This window comes from Uranotaenia lowii, chromosome 2, assembly GCF_029784155.1.
Source record: "Uranotaenia lowii strain MFRU-FL chromosome 2, ASM2978415v1, whole genome shotgun sequence".
NCBI classification, from domain to species: domain Eukaryota; kingdom Metazoa; phylum Arthropoda; class Insecta; order Diptera; family Culicidae; genus Uranotaenia; species Uranotaenia lowii.
The window spans coordinates 208,200,388-208,221,020 of NC_073692.1; the positions used below are offsets into that span (position 1 = coordinate 208,200,388).

Here is a 20,633-nt window from a genome sequence, read left to right on the forward strand (position 1 = left end):
GGTCACCGCACTGCGCTGGACTAGGTTGTTATCCACGCTCTGGCACATTACTTTGTAGAAGTAGATGAGTCCATTTGGGGTTGTTTTTCAATTTATCAAACCCTGGCTGGGGTCTAAAAAGCTTCGTTTTGGATCAAAACTCATCTATGATTTTTTGCAGAATTTCAAAATGTTCGCAGGAAAATTTAATATTTTGTTCTGAAAAATCAACATATTTTTTGTTTCTTCTGAGGAACCGAGCCAGATTATGGTTTTGAACTTTGTCGAAAACCGAAACTTCATCTCTTTTTAGACAAAAAAGTTATCAGCTGTTGAATAGGGATATGTCTTTTGGCATTGAAAATCATGATATTATTGGGGCCAAATAGTGTCTTCCCGATCCCGAAAATTGAAAAGTGAAAGGTAGAATGAAATTTACAAATACTAATCTGGGGGAGGAAGACTGAAATTCGCTGTATCGTTTTTTTACTGTTCGGCAAAAAGCCAACAATTGTTGAAAAGATTGTAATCGTAAACTTTAAACTGTATAAAAATTTTGTTCGATCAATGGGAACTACCCTAAATCTAAATCTGTTATTTAAGCTATTTTTAGAACAACCATTAATCAAACAATTTTTATTTATCAGCTTCAAAAACTTCAACGAAATTTGAGCAACTCAATACGCCTGATCTGCAGAATTCGCCAGAGCAAAACAAAATCTAATCAAATCATTGTTTCATGCAAAACAAGTGCTTTTCACATCAAAACAGTTTTATTGAAATTCACTAAATGTGAAAGAAAGATTTTGAACCTTCGCACTGGTCGGTAGATTGATGAGAGAAATTTGACGTTCGAAAGATTTTTTTCTTTTTTTATTTAGTCTTCCTCCCCCAGATACTAATGAAACATCTAATTGATTTAACAGATTTCATCAACTTTTTTTTCATTAATACCAATTTAACAGATGTTAAGTTTTCCTAATTCTGGATGGAATTTGAAATTTCGAACAGATTTATAATTTTGGCAACCTTGCCTCGTAAAGGTGTTAAGATCAAATCTTTTCCCCTATTTGTGCGGAACACCCTTTACTAAACAGAGACGGCTGAGCTAAAACTCAATGGCAGAGTCATAAACATAAAATATGTGGATATAAAACTTCTTGGTAATGAAAGGGGAAAACTTTTGGTGTGCATCGATTTTCACAAGTGAAAGGTTGATATTTCTGACGGTACAGTAAGAAAAATGGATCCCTTTTATCCGCACAAATTCGACAGCGTAGTGGTCAAATCGGAAACCCAGATAGACCATTCCTATGAATCTTCACCGGCCGACAACGGAGGAGAGGATGAGGCTGTAGAAGCTTTTGACTGTGGTAAGAACTTGCTTTAATTTGTTATTTACATGCAAGATTTTTAACGTTCATTGACTTCCAGATGCTGATTCAGGTCCATCGTTTAAAGATGCAGAGTTAATAATACCCAGTGAAAATAACTATGGATTTGGAGATGCTTACAGCAGGGTTGTTGAAGATGACATGTATTCAATAGTGGAAATTTTCGATTGTGGTGATTTGATTCTCTCGGTTATGCCTTCCCGGTGGGTCTTCCGTTTCGGATGGAACAACGGAATAACGGATGAACGTACCCCCATCGAAGGTGCAGATATGTGCTACTGGCCGAGAGGACCCGCTGGATATCGTCTGATGGAGAAAGCTCAAATAGATCCGGATGTCAGGGTTGATGGACGCGTAATGAAAACTTATCGTTGCAAAATTAGGAAGAAAGGATATAGAAGCTTTGCAGAGGTATATCTAGGTGTTCCTTTTACGAATATTTTTGTAATGAGTTTTCTTACATTGTAGGCCATTCGGGAACGAACGCTTATGGAAAGGAATCTATCCTCGAATGCTGAATGTAAGTCCTGTTCGAAGTTGCAGGTTTCAGTTAACACTTTACAACAGCAGATGAATCACGTGCTTAACGAAGTTGCCAGCACGAAAATGCAACTAAGTAAATGTGTAAATCTTCTTACGCAAATGAATCCGCAAAGCGTCCAAGAACCTGGTTTGCAGCGTCCTGTAATTCAAAATCTAGTCGCACCAGCTACAGTGGTATCAAACAATTCCCATGTCCAGCCTGATGCTCCCTTCGCTCCGGTTAAAACGTTGGAAGAACTGGAATCTTTGGAAGAAACGGCCAGGGACGAACAATTCGTCACAAACGTAATACTTTCGCTGGGAAACATTTTCGGACGCAATCGATACGTTGGAAATGGTCGAACTGTCTGCCTGCAAATGGTAGATTATTTTTTCGACCGTAAATTTTTAAAACTTTGCTCCTGGACCGGATCGTCCCGCAGTACTAACGAAGAGGGTGTCAAAATGAAAATTCCGTTCCAGAAGTTTAGCCGCGTAATACGATTGTTTCATCGAGTAGTCGTTTATGCCGATCCACAGTTTTCTTCCGGTGAAACATTGCAATTCCTGCACCGCTGTCTAAAGAGTGCCAAAACACGATCGGAAGATAATCAACGGATTCGAGTTTCCGTGGCCCGCAAGCGACGGAAAGGAACGGGTATGAACCAGCTGCGGGATAGCCATGGTGACCTATTGCATTTTCAGAACATGTTCAATTAATGTTGATTCCATTGAGTATCCCCGCCATTATAAGAACATCGATTTAGCATAAGAAAACGAAATAAATAAATTTTAATAAAAGAAACAATTGATGATTGAGCATAAAGCATAAAAGAAAAGATTGATGCGAAATCAAATTACTTAAATATGTTTAAAAAGTTCGTCGGTTTTAAGATACCACTTTTAGCTTCCTTAATTTTGTTTAGCTCTTCAATATCATTATGATTAAGGTTATTTTTGTTTAAAAAAAAATTCAAAACTAAACTTTACTTTCTTTAACTTATAAGTTCTTAAAGTGTAATCGAATCCCACGTTTTAACTGCTTTAGATTGTTCAGAACACACTCGATAAAAAGGATATATTGAAACAACTAGAATTATTGTAAAGCGCCTGTATGTAGACAACATATGCATTTTTTGAATGACCTCAGCATAAATTCGAGCATTTTTATATGAATATTTGTAGAACATGCTTTTTTCACGTCCTCGAGCTAATGCCTGGTTTATTCATATATCAGATTCTCCGGACCTATTTCTATTAACTAACTAAGGCAGTGAAAAATATGTAGTCAGTTTTCAGTTTATTTTTAGTTTTATTTGGGAAAACGAAAAATGTGAATTTACTCAAATTCAACACAATTGTTAAAGCCAGCTACAATTTGCAGTTGCTTATCGACGGAACAGATTCTGTTGTTATTAGGTATTAATATGAAGGAGGGGTACTTTTTGCACTACCGAATTATCACTACCAAGTCAGTTGAATATTTACCAACAGTACTAGTTCCGATTGCTGGATTTCAGTTTTTATTGTGACGTTGTTTATTGGAACATTCACAATTTTTGCACACAGTATTTATTCACTTGCCGCATAGAAAACTACAGAGCATTTTGTGCTTCACAGAACTCGCAATCTTTTAATTATTTTTCATCCTGCCAATCCAGAAAAGGCCCTCAGTATAATCCTACATAGTGTTTTAAGTCAAATAAATTATTTGAATAGGAAACTGAAATACAAAAAAAATTATATATAAGCAGTTTCTAATAAACTACGATTTGTGTTCTGAAATTACCTGTAGGGGTATCCCTGAGCCTTGGAGCGGAAAATCGATAGAATAAGTGAGAAAAACACTATCACCAGAACCAATCCTACGACTGCACTAATCTTTCCCTTTCGTGCATCGGTTTGCCATCCAGATTCAGTCAACAAAATCATACCGGTAACGATCATGGCATCTGAAATAATTTAAAATTTAACATGATAACTTTAAAAAATATTCGTTAGCCACTTACTTAAGAACATAACAATGTAGGTTTCGATCACAAGCTGTCCCTGCGAGGATCCATGAATGTAGGCAATGCCTCCGTTATGACCTTTGTGCACGAAAGGCGGACTGCGGATGTGATTCCACATTTGACCGGAAACCATTGCAAAACAGAAGATAACTGCAAGGAATCCCCACATCTGTTTGTTATACAAGAAGTCTAGATTGTTCCGACGCAGATACAAGAAACCACCAACAAAGGCCGTCAGCATTAGAACGGCCACGGTAGTTGAGTAGTTCGGTGGACGGAAGATGCGGATCTGGATGTCGGTACGTTCCTGGATCCATTTACCGATCACTTCGGCCGAAACACCAACCCTTTGGATGTCCATAGTGTCAGCCGGTTTCGGTTTGCCCTTAGCCGGGAAGTGAATAAATACGGGAGCCGTGTTCAGGCGAAGCATTTGGAACACGTCCGAGCCCTCGTCGAAATCGACCATGGCAAAGAACAGCTTGTTCGAGTACACTGGAGAATGTCGGTACGAATTGGCCACTATTTGGTACTCGTCATGGGCGTGTCTACAGATAACGCACTGCCGTGCCGGGGCCATCGCCGTAAACATGACTACCACCGAGTAATTTCGGGGAGCCGATTTTACAAAGTCCTTAAATCGATTACCATTGAAACGCATTACCGGGCGCTTGACATTCATATCCGTAAGTTGTTGGACCTTTTCCGACAATGACTGTGACTAGAATATCAAAATTGATTTTAGTGAATAATCAAGTTAACATGAATTTCGTAGACGTGGAATTGTAAATTGTGACAACTTTTCACCCGGTGTCTTACCGTTTTTCCTTTGGCTTGACTCTCCACATAGTTAAACATACATAGCGAAATAGCCATAAGAATGGCAATTTTCACTAAGATCCGCATTTTCCTGAACCAGTTGTAACTATTTTCTTTAATATAAAGAAGATAAATTGATAATTGTTTTTGAAATAAATTATCAAGACTGTCGATCGGAAAATCGAAACACCGACGGGTTGCAAGACTGACGTTTTGAATGACGTGTCGCTCAGCGGCCGTGTAAAAACGTCATTTTGCACTGTAAGAGCAGAAAACTTTAGTTAGCACGCTCGAATTTTTATAACCATTTATGTTTCTTAAATAACCATTTTTTGATATTTACTTAAGAACCGCCAATATGGTTATTTTTCAATAATTTTTCCTGGAAGGATTTTAACCATTTTGGTAGTTTTCGAGTATAAACCAGAAAATGGTTGAGTAATTTGCTGTTCTCTGTATCGCCATTTTGAAAGCGGTTTACATTGCAGCTGGACGCCCTTAAAGCAAAATTTTTTCTCCGCAGAAGTGTATCCTATTTTCCAATAAATCGGTTCTAGGAATCGTAGTAACATCGAATTTAATAATGGGGAAAGGTAAGTGATTTAAATATCATTCAAGTGATTTGAATTATTCGAGTGGTTATTTCAATTTTCATCATATACAAAAAAATTTCAGGGTACCGATTGGATGACGCCGGTTCAATTCCGTTTGAACCACCAACAAAATCGAAAAGGACGAGGACTCATTCACCGGTCCAACGCTACAAAAAGAAATGGTTTCAAAGAAGTTCAAAAGGGATCATTTTTCTCACCATCCGGAAGAATCTGGAACGGCCCGGAATGTTCGAAAAACATCTCCCACCGGGCGTGGATGAATGGATCCCCCTCTCGTTAACGGATTGCAAACTATTAATTATGGCATTGGCCATCCGCAGCGCTCGTTGGGGGAACTTCTCTACCGGGTGATTTGGCTGCTTTTAGTAACCAAACAAAACATTATCTTGCAAACAATTTTAGTGCAAACAAAACATTATAATGGGCTATAATTTATAAGTGTAACGTAAAAGAAATGGAATAAATATTCTGACAAATCTTTTTCCCAAATTCTTTCAACAATTGCAATTAATTTTACAAATCACGCAAAACTGCACTTACGATTAAAAAGCAACCATTTTCTAATTGCTATGGTATCTTTCTTACGGTTAAAAAATAACCATATTTCAACTTCTCCCCGAAAAGTCATTTTATGAGTTCTCATGGAAAACTCATAAAATGGCATTTCCTGGGAAAAGGTCAAAAATGGTTATTTTTGAATCGTAAATGGTTTAATAATTTCTAGCGTGAGTGTTACTATGTAACGCATGTACTTTTCAGTGCACTTTTTCTTAACGCCGTATTAACAATATGATTGAACCATAAAAACTAAAACTAAAAGTTATATGGTTATTGTAGAGAATACTGGTAAATAACATAAAACATAATAACATAAATAAGCATTAATGTTTACTAGAGGCAGCGAAAAGGGTTATGTCGAATTCCGAAAATGAACCATATCACATTTAGATAATCTTTTTATCTGTGGTTGGGACGATTTCGTCAGCTGAAATTACAACTGTCAGGCAAACAACTGTCAAATTAACCTGTAGGCTTGAAACGGGATTTTCCTGTAATTTTCAGGAAGTTTTAAATATTCTTGTAGGTTCCAATCGGCTTCTACCAGAGAATTTTGTTGAATTCGGAATTTTTTTACCAGAAAATTACAAAAATAAACTTTTTTATAGTGAACATCTTTGTAGAGAAACAGTATATTCACAGCGGAAGAGTTTTGGTCCGTCAAGCAATAGAAGAGCGTCATTGAAATAAATGAGAAACACAATCGGTGCTAGGTGGCTCCCTTGCGAAACTCCGGGTGTAGCAGGAAACTGTTTAGATAACGAAACCGCAGATTAAACGGTAATTTTCTACCAATCCAATCTAAAAAGGAATCACATATTTTGTACATCAAGAAGTAACAAAATATAACGACTTATGAGCTCATTAGGATATCCTTCTTTACAAATGCCATTTTATAAATGAAAATAACACTGAAAAGAACATTTGTTGCTGAATAGCAGAAAATTTTAAGAAATGTATCAATTATCTATTCATTCAGATCTTTTTCATATCCGCCCAAGCTACCACAACGAAATTTTAATGATTTAGTTTTGCAACTAAATACTAACTATACGTTAGGCCACATTCACAGGGAATTGCATAGACAACTTGTGTCTTCTCAAAATTGAAGGACGAAATTCCAAAGATGAAGCTACACACTCATTTGGCGGAACCCCTGAAAGTTGTAAAAATGACCCATTATTGCGAACCTGCATGATCTGTCAAAACACGGGTCATTTTGTCGAGTCAATATTACACATTATTTTGAACAGCCCGGGTACGCTTCAAGGCGTGTAGTTTCAGAGCTTGTCAAAATTTCATCCGTTTTGTGTGGTGGAAACAAAAAGCACGACAAGATCAAATGGAAGGCAAAAATTTTATTCTTTGCGGTGGGCGATCTGCAGAAGCGAGCCGAAAACTATTGAGACTCTTCTAGAAAGGCTTTGAGGGTAAGTAATTTAACATTAATTAAAATATAATCAAATAACCGGAAGTTTCAACTCTTTTCAGATTAATTCTTCCTGTTTCCAGAGCCAAAATCGACATGCCGATTCCATAAAGAAGGGAAATTATACGGACATTTATGTGTGTCTAAGTTGTAAGTTTATAAAAATTAGTTTAATTTTGGAAATAAAAACGTCAACGTATGTTTGAAAACAATTGAAATTCTTTTTTTCATCCGATTTTTCCATTTTGCATGTAATATTTTTTTTTTTTTTTTGTAAATTCTTTATTTGAAACGGCTCATACCTTTAGGCTTTAAGGAGCCAAACTCGTTTTGTTTGATAACAATTGTGTGCTTATATCTAGTTCACTTTAAAAGAAAAAAGAAGATAGATAGGGAAATATGAAAATAAGAAGAAATTAAAGACGAAGATCAATAGCTTTTAGGAAAAGATATATTTCGAACATGTAGTCCAAGTCTCTCACCCCCAGCACATCTCTCACTGGAACATAGGGTGGTTTTCCTCGGGCCCGAAGGGAGTCTATGAAATTCGTTCTGGCGACAAGATGGACCTCGCACGACCAAACAATATGCTCGATGTCATGGTAACCTTGGCCGCAACTACACAAATTGCTGCTAGCAATATTCAAACGATAGAGTACCGCGTCTAAGGAATAATGATTGGACATGAGACGGGAAAATATACGAATAAAATCTCGACTCAGGTCCAATCTATTAAACCATGGTTTAAGGCTTACCCTTGGGATAATCGAGTGCAGCCACCGACCCAACTCATCCTCGTCCCATTTGCGCTGCCAGTTGACAAGAGAGTTTCTTCGAACTAAAAAGTAAAATTCGTTGAAGGCAATTTCACGCTGGTACGTGTCGCCTTCCATCGCCCCCACCTTTGCCAGAGAGTCTGCCTTCTCATTACCCTCTATCGAGCAATGAGAGGGAACCCAAACAAAGGTGATGATAAAGCGACGTTTTGATAAAGCACTCAAACTATCCCGTATCTTCTCGAAGAAGTATGGCGAGTGCTTTCCCGGTTTTATTGAGTGGATTGCTTGAACAGAACTCAGACTATCCGTTACAATAAAGTAGTGCCCAACTGGCCTTGAAGCTATACTGTCCAAAGCACAATGAATAGCTGCTAACTCTGCTATATACACAGAGCATGGTGACTCGAGGCTGTAAGAGGCGCTAGATATTTCGTTGAACACTCCAAATCCTGTTGATTCCTCTATAAGTGATCCATCAGTAAAGTACATTTTATCAGCATCGACGTGTCTATATTTAGCTTCGAAAATTCTTGGAATCAGAAGGGAACGATGAGGGACCGGGATTCCACAAATTTCCTGCTGCATAGACAAATCAAACTGGACAGAAGAATGATCGTAGTCTGGGCTACAAACACGAGTTGGAGAGAATGAAGAAGGGTTTACCTGCATTGACATGAGGACATGGTATATAGACATAAACCTGGTTTGAAAATTTTGCTCAAGTAGCCTGTCAAAATTTACAATCACCAATGGGTTCATGACCTCACACCTGATGAGGAACCGAAGTGATAGTAGATTGAATCGATCTTTCAAAGGGAGTATTCCTGCCAAAACTTCAAGACTCATGTTGTGCGTTGAGGGCATACAGCCCAAAGCGATGCGAAGACAACGGTATTGGATACGCTCGAGTTTGAGGAGGTGAGTTTTGGCAGCTGACTGGAAACAGAAGCTACCATATTCCATCACTGAGAGAATAGTTGTTCGATACAATTTTAAAAGATCTTCTGGATGGGCTCCCCACCAGGTGCCAGTGATTGATCGGAGAAAATTCATTCTTTGTTGGCATTTTCCTTTCAGATACTCAATGTGGGCTCTCCAAGTACACTTGGAATCAAACCAAACCCCAAGATACTTAAAACACCTCGATTGAGTGATCGTTCGGCCTAGAAGTTGAAGCTTAGGTTGAGCAGGTCTACGTTTCTTAGAGAAAACAACCATCTCCGTTTTCTGAGGAGAAAACTCAATCCCAAGCCCCAAAGCCCAGGATGACAATCTGTTTAAAGTATCTTGTAAAGGTCTGAGCAGATGAGACTCAGTAGAACCTGTGACAGACACCACGCCGTCATCTGCAAGTTGTCTTAGAGTGCAGCCTTCAGAGAGACAACTGTCGATGTCACTTACGTAAAAGTTGTACAAAAGTGGACTCAAACATGAACCCTGCGGGAGGCCCATGTAGGAGGTTCTTCTAATTGCAATATCTCCGTGAGCAAAGTTCAGATGTTTCTCACAAAGCAAGCTGTATAAGATGTTGTTCAATAGAGGAGGCAGACCCCGGGAGTGCAATTTGTCTGACAACACCTCTATTGAAACTGCATCAAAAGCTCCCTTTATGTCTAGAAACACTGAAGCCATTTGCTCACGTTTTGCGTACGCCATTTGTATCTCTGAAGACAGCAAAGCAAGACAATCGTTTGTCCCTTTGCCCCTTCGGAACCCAAATTGAGTATCTGAAAGGAGACCATTTGCTTCTACCCATTTATCCAAACGAAACAAAATCATTTTCTCCATCAACTTGCGTATACAAGACAACATCGCTATTGGACGGTACGAATTCGCATCGGACGCTGGTTTTCCGGGCTTTTGGATAGCGATAACTCTCACTTCTCTCCACTCTTGGGGAACAATGTTGTTCTCCAAGAATTGATTAAATAAATTTAACAAGCGAAACTTGGCGGCGTCCGGAAGGTTTTTCAACAAGTTAAATTTTATTTTATCAATTCCCGGAGCTGAATTGTTGCAAGAGAGGAGGGCAAGTGAAAATTCGACCATCGAAAAGCTGGAATCCAGACCACACCTATCAGGAGGCACGTTCCGGATTATTTTTTGTACAGGTGTAGAATCTGGGCAGACTTTCCGTGCAAAGTTTAATATCCATCTATGTGTGTTTTCTTCACTTTCATTTGTAGATGATCGATTGCGCATGCTTCGTGCCACTTTCCATAAGGTACTCAAGGATGTTTCCCGTGATAAACCACCCACAAAATTCCTCCAATACGCCTTTTTCTTCCCTTTGATCAATTTTTTGAACTGATTTTCAAGGGAAACATATGATTCAAAAAGGACGAGGGTTCCATGTTTTCGAAAATCTTTGAATGCTTTTGATTTGTCCTTATAAAGCTTGGAACACTGCTGGTCCCACCATGGATTTGGGGGCCTTCGAAGAACAGATGAATCTGGGATGGGTTTTTTTTGAGCGCAAAGTGCACTTTCATGGATCAAACGTGAAAGAAAGTGATACTCCTCCAAAGGAGGTAAAACATTCATAGAATTAATGGCATCTGTTATTTCGTCCGAGTACTTTTTCCAATCGATGTGTCTTGTAAGGTCATATGCCATATTTGTTGAATTTGAAGTGCTGGCCCCATTGGTGATTGTAATTTTGATTGGCAAGTGATCACTACCATTGGGATCAGGGATTACCTTCCACTGGCAATCCAATGATAGTGAATTTGAGCAGAGTGAGAGGTCAATTGCGCTTGGTCTTGCAGGGGGTTTAGGTACCCGTGTTTTTTCACCCGTGTTCAAAATTGTTAAATTGAAACTGTCACAAATGTCATAAATAAGAGTAGAACGACAATCGTCAGTTTGTTCTCCCCAGACAGTTCCATGTGAATTGAAGTCACCCAGGATCAACCTTGGCTCAGGAAGCACTGAGCACAGGTCCTCTAGGTGATTTCGATCCACTGCAACTCTATGAGGCCAGTACAAACTGACAACGCATAAGTCCTTACCTCTTATAGTTATATGACATGCAACAGCTTCAATTCCTCCTGATAAAGGGAGGTGGATTCTGTAAAAGGAGTGGCGCTTATTGATCCCCAAAAGCACCCCTCCATAAGAATCGTTGCGATCCAAACGGATAATGTTAAAATCGTGGAATGAGATGTTTGATTGAGAAGAAAGCCATGTTTCTGAAAGGGCAAAAATATCGCAACTAGTTTCATGAAGAAGAAATTTGAACGGATCCAGTTTAGGAACTAAACTACGACAATTCCACTGTATAACAGTGATATCCCCGACCTCTGGGCGTAAATTAGCCATCGAGAGAGATAAACATTGAAATGAGGGGCCAAGTTTGCATCAATTGCTTCAAAAATGTCTTTACTACAGGAAGCATTGTTGTTACAATGCTTTTGATGGATTCAGAAACGTTGAAAAACGAAAAAATTCCATTCAGAATGTCAGTCAACTTAAACAATCCTGGCTGGGAAGTTGATTCTGAAAAAACTGCATTCGTCAAAGGGGCCTTTGAGGTCCCTGCTGGTGTTGCATCATTCTGTGGTGAAAAAATCGTACGGAATCCAGGAGGATTTTGTTTTTGTTGTTCTGCAGCATTCGGCTTTTTAGGGACACTGATTGGAGGGCTCATTGTAGGGATTTTCTTGGGTATTTTGGGTGTCTTGGGAGTTGTTTTAGCACGTTTCCGGGAGTTCGCAACGAAAACAAAAGGGTTTTCCTCATCCGTTGTTTCTTCGTTGTCAACTGGCAACACAGAAAAGATGTTACTTGAATGAGGTTGGGCCAGTGGAGAAGCGCTCTTTAAGATAGAGGCATAAGAACGTCTCGATCGTTCCTTTAAAGAGCGCTTCTGTTTATCCCAGCAACTCTTGAATGCCTCGCACGAAGAGATTTCATGGGGTGAGCCCCCGCAATAAACACATTTCTGCTCTATTGCTGAGCATGCTCCAGCCCCATGATTCTCTCCGCATTGGGGACAGCGTGGCTTATTGCAACAGTGCGACGCTGTGTGCCCCAACTTGATGCAATTTTTACAATGCATGGGTCGAGGCACGAAGAGTCGCACAGGAAGCCTTAATACTCCGTCAATCAAGACGTAGTGAGGGAGGGCGGTACCCGCGAAAGTCACACGAAATGAAGCTGAAGGCGAGTACTTTGTAACTCCATTTACGACGTTGGCAGTATTGAGTTGACGGCAATCCACGATTTCGACCGAAGTCGAATCGAGGCTCTTGAACTTACCAACGCCGTTGGATTTAACGTACTTCGCATCCAGACTCATTTCTGTGATCACGCCCTCAATCTCTACGTCTCGAGACGGGATGTAAACGTGATACTCTAGAATTAGAAAATTGCTAGCCACAATCTCGTTTGCAGCTTTCGAGTTAGCCACAACAACGCGCAGCTTGTTCGCACGTAATTTTGTAACGCTGGTTACCGAGGTCCACCTCGCCAGATCTTTGGTGATCTGTACCACATTCAGAGGTTTACCGTTCTTTTTGGGCCGGATGAAAACCACCCATGGCCCAGAGGAAGATGAGCCTTCAGCATATTTTCGGAGCCGGGTGACTCTACTCTCCACTGGGGATGATCCGACATTTTCATCCATCCGAGAACGATTTGCATCTGAAGGGCCAGCATCAGCTGATTCCTCCAGATGCTCCTCATCTTCATAGGTGATATTCGCATCATCCCCAGTTGGAGGGTATAACCCCCCGCCTTCGCTCATATTTTTCAACGGGAAAACGAATGCCCTCCGTGTTGAAAATATAAGCGAAGCACAAAATTATCGAAATATATATAAAGGGAAATATGATAGAAAAAGAAAAAGTGAAAAAAGAAATAAAAAATAACTTACAAATTATTTTAGCACTTTTTGGAACTATATTTTTTACAGTGTATATAGACTGCTCCAACCACGTGGTTCTCCGTTGGTCTTCAAGGATGACGATAACCGAAGAACCCAACCAAACGAGCGTTGGCCCTTCCTCGTTGGTTGAAGGTGGCCTCCTCGTCTCGACTCGGCCTCGATGATGATGATTGATGATGATGATGATTGATTATGATGGTTCGCCAAACAATGGCGGCGGACCTCGTGGCGATCGATCGGCCCTTCTGCGAGCTGGGGCCAATCAAATTAACCAGCCTTTGGCAGGAAACTATTGTCGCGGCACAAAACACCGTTTTTACCGTCCGAACGGCACAAATACCCGGATTCACTGGACGGGATCACACTCACTTTCAGCAGTTCGCGAAGATCGGGACACTTGAAAACGCGACTGAATTCTCCGAGTGATGCGATACGAATGCATGTAATATTTCTAACCACAAATAACTGCTCACATCTCTCCCCCTCGGTAGGCGTTTGAAATAATGTGTAAATTTGACCCGACGATATGACGTATAGCCTATGTACCCTATAAAGGGTACAAGGCCTGTACACCAAAAAGGAGTTAACCCAGTCTTATCCGATAACGGATCAAAACTACACTATAAGGGGTTGCGCCAAATGAGTGTGTAACACAAGTTGTCTATGCAATTCACTGTGAATGTGGCCGGGTTTATTGCGGACAAACTTAACAAAGGCCCTTATTCTGCGCCGCGCGTGACGTGATGATTGTCACCTCACCTCGAAGTCACCGTGAGATTTGTCACCTTATTCCCAGAGTCGATGTGGGTAAAGTGACAGGAGCTCATTCTCTGGTGAGTGACTGAATGAATCCATGTGTCAAATTTGCTCGGTTTGCTTTTATTTTGTTCGCGTTTTCGAAATTTAATATTTAAAATCTAATAAACTAGTGCGAATTCCGGTTCAAAAAAGGCATCCGTCGAATTAACCGGTGTAAGCAAGCTGCCCAAGCTGCACTTGGAGCTGAGGACCAAAGCGGATGTGAAAAAAAAAGGAAAAACGATACGGAAAGATACGAAAAATTGATAAATCCGGAAGTCTACGGTAGCGGTCTAGGCCAGTCAGCGCAAAAGTGGATTGATTCAACTTGGAACATCGGTGCCAACATTTGAAGCTTTTCAGGTTAGTATAGAAGCATTAATGATTTGATTGCAGATGGCAAAAATATCTTACTGCATTTGAATTGGTTTTGTTTCAGCACTTTATTTGGTGGTTCTGACAAGAGGAAAAGCGTCACGCTGCTGGGAGGAACCAATTATTTCTCCAGTCTGCTGGGTCCTACCAACATTGCCGCAACAGATTCCAACTGGAAGCGCATCAACCGTACCAACATCGGCATTTGTCATTCCGGAAAGACATGAAGAACTATTTCAATACAAAACACATAAATTCAGAATTTTTATGGTGTTTTTTTTTTATTAAAATTTAGATTTAGTTGGACAGTTCTTTAACAAAAAAAAATTGTTATCAAACCACTAATTAATAGGAGAAAATAAATTTAAAATTAAAATATTGGATTCATGGGAAAAAATTTAATTTCAATTGCCACCAGAATTAAAGATTGAAATACAAAACTCTGGTTACATGGGAAAATTTGACGTCTTTTCCACATTTATTTTTTATAGAAATGCCTTGTATTAGAATTTGAAGTGAATCATACATGTAATTGGGTTCACATTCAAATGTATCGTATTTAATGCATATTTGAAGCCATTTTTCGACTAATTTTCTAACTCGTCGCTACCTGAAAAGGTACCGACAATTTGTAATTCAGATTAAAATTAAAGATTTTCGACTAGATATGCGAATTTTTTTTTCTGATTTTTAGAAGAAAAAAAGTGGTTTTAAATGGAGAAAAAACAATTTTAACAAGCTATTTTTGTTTATTTATATCTATTGTGTTACAATTTATTGTTAAAATGCCGCTTTGTTCACGATTTTGCTTAGATTTGTTCTTCGTCGTCACCTGAAAAGGTACCGACAATTGTCACCTAAAATCGTCACCCGAATGCGACAATCCTCACCCACGGTGACTACGAGAATAGGGTAAGAACTCACAAAGTTCATCCGAAGTGACGTTCCTCACCTAAACCGACTGCTGGAATAGAGTGACTTGGGTGACTCTACTATCGTCACGTCACTCGAGGCGCAGAATAAGGGCCAAACCATCGAGAAACGGATAAAAACCATAAGTACAGCTTGTAACAGGTTGAGCACCACTGACTCTCAGTGTGTGCTGCACGGCTAACTATTACCCAAAACACAAACACTCAAAACCCAAATCGGTAGCAATTATAATTATTTACTAATACGACATTTTAAAAACCTACGCTAGCTTAACATTATTACTCACGGGCCCGTTTCCTACTCTAACATCAAACGCACAACAATCATATCACAGCGGCTTGGACGGCACAGAGGTATCACAGCTTTCTTTCGTGATATCACAGTCGTATCTGGTTTACTGGCAACCCTGCCTGGCTGCATTGCTTCGACGGGCGCGCACCACTGCCCGGAGCACCTCCGCTGTCTGCTTCCGGCTGGTTGTGTTGCAGCTTGGCCAAATGAGCTGGGCCCCATAATGCGTTGAGCTCCCGAACTCGGCTCTCCAACAACGACCTATCGACAAACGACTATGTCTAAGCACTTTTATTTCTTCCTTACTACAACTTTTTTACTCACCCACTGGGGGTCGTTGTTCGTCCGTATTGCTGGCTTCCACAATCGGTCTGATGAATGCTCAGGTGAGAACTTTGCTTGTGTCCTACAAGAACGACGTTATGATGACAAAATTTTGCGAGGACAATCAAAATTTCGTTCACTCACCCTTCTGTTCGGTTAGTTTCTTTCGCCTTCTTGTTCCTTTTATTTCCCTCGAGCTCGGCACTGTCCTCCATCCGCATTTACGCTGTGCTCGTGTCCAGATGCCTGAGAGTTGATGAGACGCCTGATTGTTTCCGAATCAGCAAGGTTAATTTATTGTTCTCACCTCAAAGCCTTCAAGAATCCTAAATTCCTGTCTCCTGTGTAAACAGCGGCACTGGGACGCGAAGGAATGGCAGGCTGCTGACCGCAAGAATTTTAGCAGCAATGTCGAGTCGAACTAGACAACTTATTTCTGCTGCTGGTGTCGGGTCGATTCGATGATTGTTGTTTTCGTTGTTCCTTGTTTTTGTTTTGTTGCACGTGTACGTTTGACATTTTACACTCTCAATTCTAAACAGTTAATTTTGGCTCGAATTAATACAATTACTGCACGCTCATTACTTAATAATCACAAATACTTAATTATAACGCTACAAGCTTCAAACCTAACGCATCGACAACCGGATTAACGCAGCACGCCGTGAAAAACCATCATACTTTTAATTATATGATGATGTGAGAATTCTGGAAAAAGTGACCGACGAGGGAAAAAGGAAAACTGCAAAAGACGCTATCAGGGGAGTGAGCACAAGAGAGACGCCTGTGTATTCACGCGCAGCGATGCCACACATACCGATTTTCCGGTATTTATACCGATTTTTGAGGAAAATTTTGACCAAGAATCGGTATATACCGATTACCGATTTTTGGCAAAACATACCGATTTCATACCGATTTTTAAGATTTTAACTCAAACTACATTCCACTTCCACATTCCCACTTAATTCAAGCTACCCTCCTAAACGTCCCGTAGAAAGAAGACAAAGTTCGGTAGCTGGCGTGGCGTAAGTTGATCTGTACAACTTTTAAAGTACCCTGCCAATATCTCCACGGCTCACTCTCATAATTCGTTCAGTTGTTCGCGCTGTTTTGTTCCTATGTTTTGTCAAATGATGCACTATTATAGTGCTTCACCTCAAAGCCAATGGACTCAGCTCAAGGCTGATATTTGACGTTCTGCGACTGCCAGCAGAAGGTAGAAGTTTCTGAGATTGTCTCCTGAGATGCCAACTTTTCAAGGAAAAATATACACCGTTTGAATATAATCCTTGTTCAACTTGTCGCCAGATGTGGTATGTCAAGATTTGAAGTGCAATCAAATGCACGGTTTGTCATATCATCGGTATAATTTTCAACCCTTCTCCATCTTGTTAGCCAAGTAAATGATATCACATGTACCAAAAATAGTTTATATAAAGATTCCAAACTCTTATGAAAACCGGGAGACAAAAAAAATAAGCGCCACCATCAAATATGACGGCAGAAATGCAACTAAAACACAGTGAACACTGTTAGCAGAAAAAACTCATGTTAATCAGTTTTTATCACACGGTGGGACACATGTACTCAATTGAGAGTTATTAGCACAGCAATCAAAAGTCCCATTAACAATAACTAATTTGTGCACTCAAAAATCTCCAGTGTCAGAAATGAGGGTGTGGATTATTTTATCCGCAGCCACAAAATGGGACTGCACACTTTAGATCTGTGGATTGTGACATTTGTGCTATATTTCAAATCAGTACCTATTGAAATTAGTTTTTTTTTTTTAATTTTTCTACTCGCTAACCGCTTTTTGTGACAGCAAAAGATTGCACAATATTCAAATTTCCAAAAAAAAAAAAATATCAGCATGATTGTTTCACTTTGGAGAAGACTCAAAATTTGCAAAATTAATAATAAAATAATATTCTTCAAAATTTAACACGACACTTCAGATAAAGTAAAATGCCACAGTTTTATAAGTTGATCCAGCTGTTTCTATCATGCAGCACTTTGAGTATTGTGTTTTTTCTAACTTTTTTTCTTGCAGGCCATTTAGCTAAATTTAGTTCTATGTACAAATTTAACAGAGTAAATAAAGGTAGCGGTACACCTCAGGTGAAAATGAAAAATCTTCTCTAGCCAGTGACTAAAAATAGTTGAAAGATGAATTTTGAACTGGTCTTAAAACCTCCTAAGATGTTTTAATTTCGATTCCCCTGATTCAACCGTAGGAATGTTATCACATTGAGGGAATCAAAAAATAAAATCTTAAGAAGTTTTAAACACTGAGACTGGCTTGAAATTCAACAATTCACTATGTTCTTAAATTATAAATTGTAAAGTATTCTTAAATTATTATTTTCTTTATACACTTTTTTTATTCATTGCTGATATAAATAATCAAATTAAAAACATTAGGTGGTATGAAAAAACCCTAGCAATTGCTTTTGCTAAACTAAATCGAGCATTCGAGCAGTCGCAGAAAGCAATTGCTTCGGTTGATATGAATAAAGTTTTTTCTGACAGCTGTTTTCTCAGTCAGGAGATTTTACTTTTAGAACAAGCTAGTTTGGTATGAATAAAGCCCAAATCTGAAGCAATCGCTCGAGAAATCTCCTAGCAATTACTTTATTTTCTAAGCATGCTTGGTAGCAGACTTTTCCAATAAACAAATTCTTCAACAACGTCATGAATTTATAAAATTAGCAATATTACACTGCAATACAATTTAAAAAGGCATTTTCAACATAGATAAAGAACAGTCGAAGTGATAACCCAACTTTTTTCATATTCCTGTTGTTGTATGAAATGATTCGTCTAAGATGAAACAAAACAAATCAATTAGTAAATATTTCAAATTAAAAAAATCCGGCTACAGTGGAAGAAGTCCCAATCGGCTTGAAGTTGGAAGAAAGTTGTAATAATTTAAAACATAATTCAGATCTCCCAAATTTATATGATTTTTTATAATTCAATGATTTAAAAAAACATCTTAAGTTAAGATGCACGCCTATTGCCTATTTTTTTTTATATATCGGATTATCCCGATCCGAGAACGTGTGGGAGAGCTTATGATAAATGTTAAAAAGCTAGGCCATTTTTTGTTTGACAATATTCAATTTTCTTTAAACATCAACATACGAGCATGTATTGACTTAAATTTTTCCGATCGTTCTTACACCCACCACCCGCACCGTCGATTTCATGGCTATTTTAGTCGTGCTTTTCATTTTTTTTATTGTCTTCTTTCATTTTACTTTAGAAAATTTCAGATTCTGCTGGTTGGATAGCTCTTTTTTTTGAAGCAAAAGCTATGTTCTAAGACTTTAGTACACATCTGCTAAGCAAATGTTTATTCATACCAAACTAAGCAAATGCTTTGGGCTTTTGCTTTGCTTGATTTCGAGCAAAGTAAAAGCTACCGAAGCAATTACTAAACCTTATTCATACCACTAATTGTGAACGTTAATGTTTTCATTATTATTTTAACTGTTTAAGTTTGAGTTTTTTCACAATCGATGAATCTGAATGCGGTTAGCTCAATTTTACTGAGTCAGTAGCATTTGTTTCTGCAAAATTTAATCAAATTACTTCAGAGTGCATTTTGAATAATTTTAAATTTATTGAAAACATATCAGAGTGCATCATGATCTGCACGCTCGTATCTTTAAACACAATTTGTGAGAAATGTTGACCTTTTCCGTCAGCAGGTGGTACTGATGTTTGTAGAAAGAATGTCTGTTGGAATTTATATGAAAAATGTCAAGAGCTGGGTATCTTTATATCTACTATCTTTGCATGTACCTAACTGCAGAGATCGCCAGGCCACGCTAGGCTAAATGGGTTTTTTTCAGTTTTAGAAAAACTATCTGTTTTAAATATTTTTCCTTGGGAACACCTTCTTTTAGAACACGTTTCTCATTTATTTTCGAATAAAATTCTTGGGTTTTCATATGACAAATGCGTGATTTTTCAAAAAATAAAATTAATTTTCCATTGGCTGAAAAACAAATTGAAACAACAACTCTCTCGACTTAGTCCAATCATTTTTTTTTCTAATCGCTAGAACTCATATCTAGTACCTAAGGCTTTGAAAGCTGAAATTACCAGTTTGGCAAAAAAAAAACCATCAACCAAACGAAGAACATCAACTTGGGCCCATATTTACCTCGAACATCAAAAACCCATTGGATTTGTAAGTGCTTACTAAATTCAAATTTAGTTTAGGTTGACCTTCTATTGCCTTATCTAATTTATCAAATTTAAACCCCACTTTAGCTAAACATCAATTAAAGTATCAAGTTTTTAATACATTAATATGGCTAAACTTTATCAGTGGCTAAACCACGTGTAACCTGAAGGTGATCGCCATGCCCTTATTTTTCTTATCAAACGGTAACATTTAAATTAGATTTCCATTCAGTTATAAGTACTGGAATGAAAAATTTTCACCTGTGATTTTTACTTTTCGTCTGCAAAAGCAGATAGTTTAAAAATAAAACAAAAATGTATAAGTCGCAACAAACATAAAGTTCTGTTAAAATTTCAAAACTGTCTTTTTATGTAAACTTGCTTTACCTAGAACCAAGTTACGGAAAAATGAAATAATATATGCTAAAATACTCTTAGTCAGCAAGTTTTATACTAAAAATTAACATTCATATGAGTTCTTAGACTTGCTTTTTATTGCAAGCTTCCATTTATATTAAAAATACGTTGGGAAGTTGAAAATGTAAGCATTTTTGAATATCCACCTCAAATACCGACTTTCATACCGATTTTTGGGATTTCCATACCGATAAAAGATTTTTTTGGGTTCCAAAATACCGATAAAAATGTGGCATCACTGTTCACGCGTGTCATGATCTATGGAGAGTTTCTGCCCAGATAGCAAACCAATCGAAAACAA

General features: G+C 38.5%; 3 protein-coding genes across 4 annotated transcripts; 1 reads left to right on the forward strand and 2 right to left on the reverse strand.

Annotated features, from left to right (window-relative positions):
• Positions 1 to 1,002: 1,002 nt before the first annotated feature.
• Positions 1,003 to 2,713, forward strand: LOC129747045 (uncharacterized). The gene is made up of 3 exons (XM_055741058.1): positions 1,003 to 1,352; positions 1,414 to 1,784; positions 1,842 to 2,713. Exons 1-3 carry the CDS (start codon positions 1,223 to 1,225, stop codon positions 2,613 to 2,615), a joined length of 1,275 nt encoding a protein of 424 aa, XP_055597033.1. The 5' UTR covers positions 1,003 to 1,222; the 3' UTR covers positions 2,616 to 2,713.
• Positions 2,714 to 3,176: 463 nt separating this feature from the next.
• LOC129746172 (tumor suppressor candidate 3) lies at positions 3,177 to 4,947 on the reverse strand. Its single transcript, XM_055739701.1, has 4 exons — positions 4,727 to 4,947; positions 3,905 to 4,628; positions 3,685 to 3,847; positions 3,177 to 3,618 (listed from the first exon to the last, which is right to left on the reverse strand). Exons 1-4 carry the CDS (start codon positions 4,811 to 4,813, stop codon positions 3,603 to 3,605), a joined length of 990 nt encoding a protein of 329 aa, XP_055595676.1. The 5' UTR covers positions 4,814 to 4,947; the 3' UTR covers positions 3,177 to 3,602.
• A 2,706-nt stretch (positions 4,948 to 7,653) lies between these two features.
• LOC129746697 (uncharacterized) lies at positions 7,654 to 9,467 on the reverse strand. 2 transcript variants are annotated; one of them, XM_055740546.1, is made up of 2 exons: positions 7,810 to 9,467; positions 7,654 to 7,693 (listed from the first exon to the last, which is right to left on the reverse strand). In XM_055740546.1, the coding sequence occupies exons 1-2, from the start codon at positions 9,322 to 9,324 to the stop codon at positions 7,691 to 7,693; spliced, it is 1,518 nt and encodes a 505-aa protein (XP_055596521.1). In that variant the 5' UTR covers positions 9,325 to 9,467; the 3' UTR covers positions 7,654 to 7,690. The 2 variants fall into 2 exon arrangements, with proteins under 2 accessions (XP_055596521.1, XP_055596522.1); XM_055740547.1 differs by having other exon boundaries at positions 7,682 to 7,957; positions 8,083 to 9,467.
• Between the last annotated feature and the right edge of the window lie 11,166 nt (positions 9,468 to 20,633).

Excerpts from the sequence above, each read along its gene's own strand:
- LOC129747045 (XM_055741058.1), top strand. The coding sequence starts at position 1,223 with ATGGATCCCTTTTATCCGCACAAATTCGACAGCGTAGTGGTCAAATCG. Across the intron at positions 1,353-1,413 it reads TGTAGAAGCTTTTGACTGTG|ATGCTGATTCAGGTCCATCG; the intron begins GTAAGAACTTGC and ends ATTGACTTCCAG. Across the intron at positions 1,785-1,841 it reads GATATAGAAGCTTTGCAGAG|GCCATTCGGGAACGAACGCT; the intron begins GTATATCTAGGT and ends CTTACATTGTAG.
- LOC129746172 (XM_055739701.1), bottom strand. The coding sequence starts at position 4,813 with ATGCGGATCTTAGTGAAAATTGCCATTCTTATGGCTATTTCGCTATGT. Across the intron at positions 4,629-4,726 it reads GTCAAGCCAAAGGAAAAACG|TCACAGTCATTGTCGGAAAA; the intron begins GTAAGACACCGG and ends TTGATATTCTAG. Across the intron at positions 3,848-3,904 it reads CTACATTGTTATGTTCTTAA|ATGCCATGATCGTTACCGGT; the intron begins GTAAGTGGCTAA and ends AAATTATTTCAG.
- LOC129746697 (XM_055740546.1), bottom strand. The coding sequence starts at position 9,324 with ATGGTTGTTTTCTCTAAGAAACGTAGACCTGCTCAACCTAAGCTTCAA.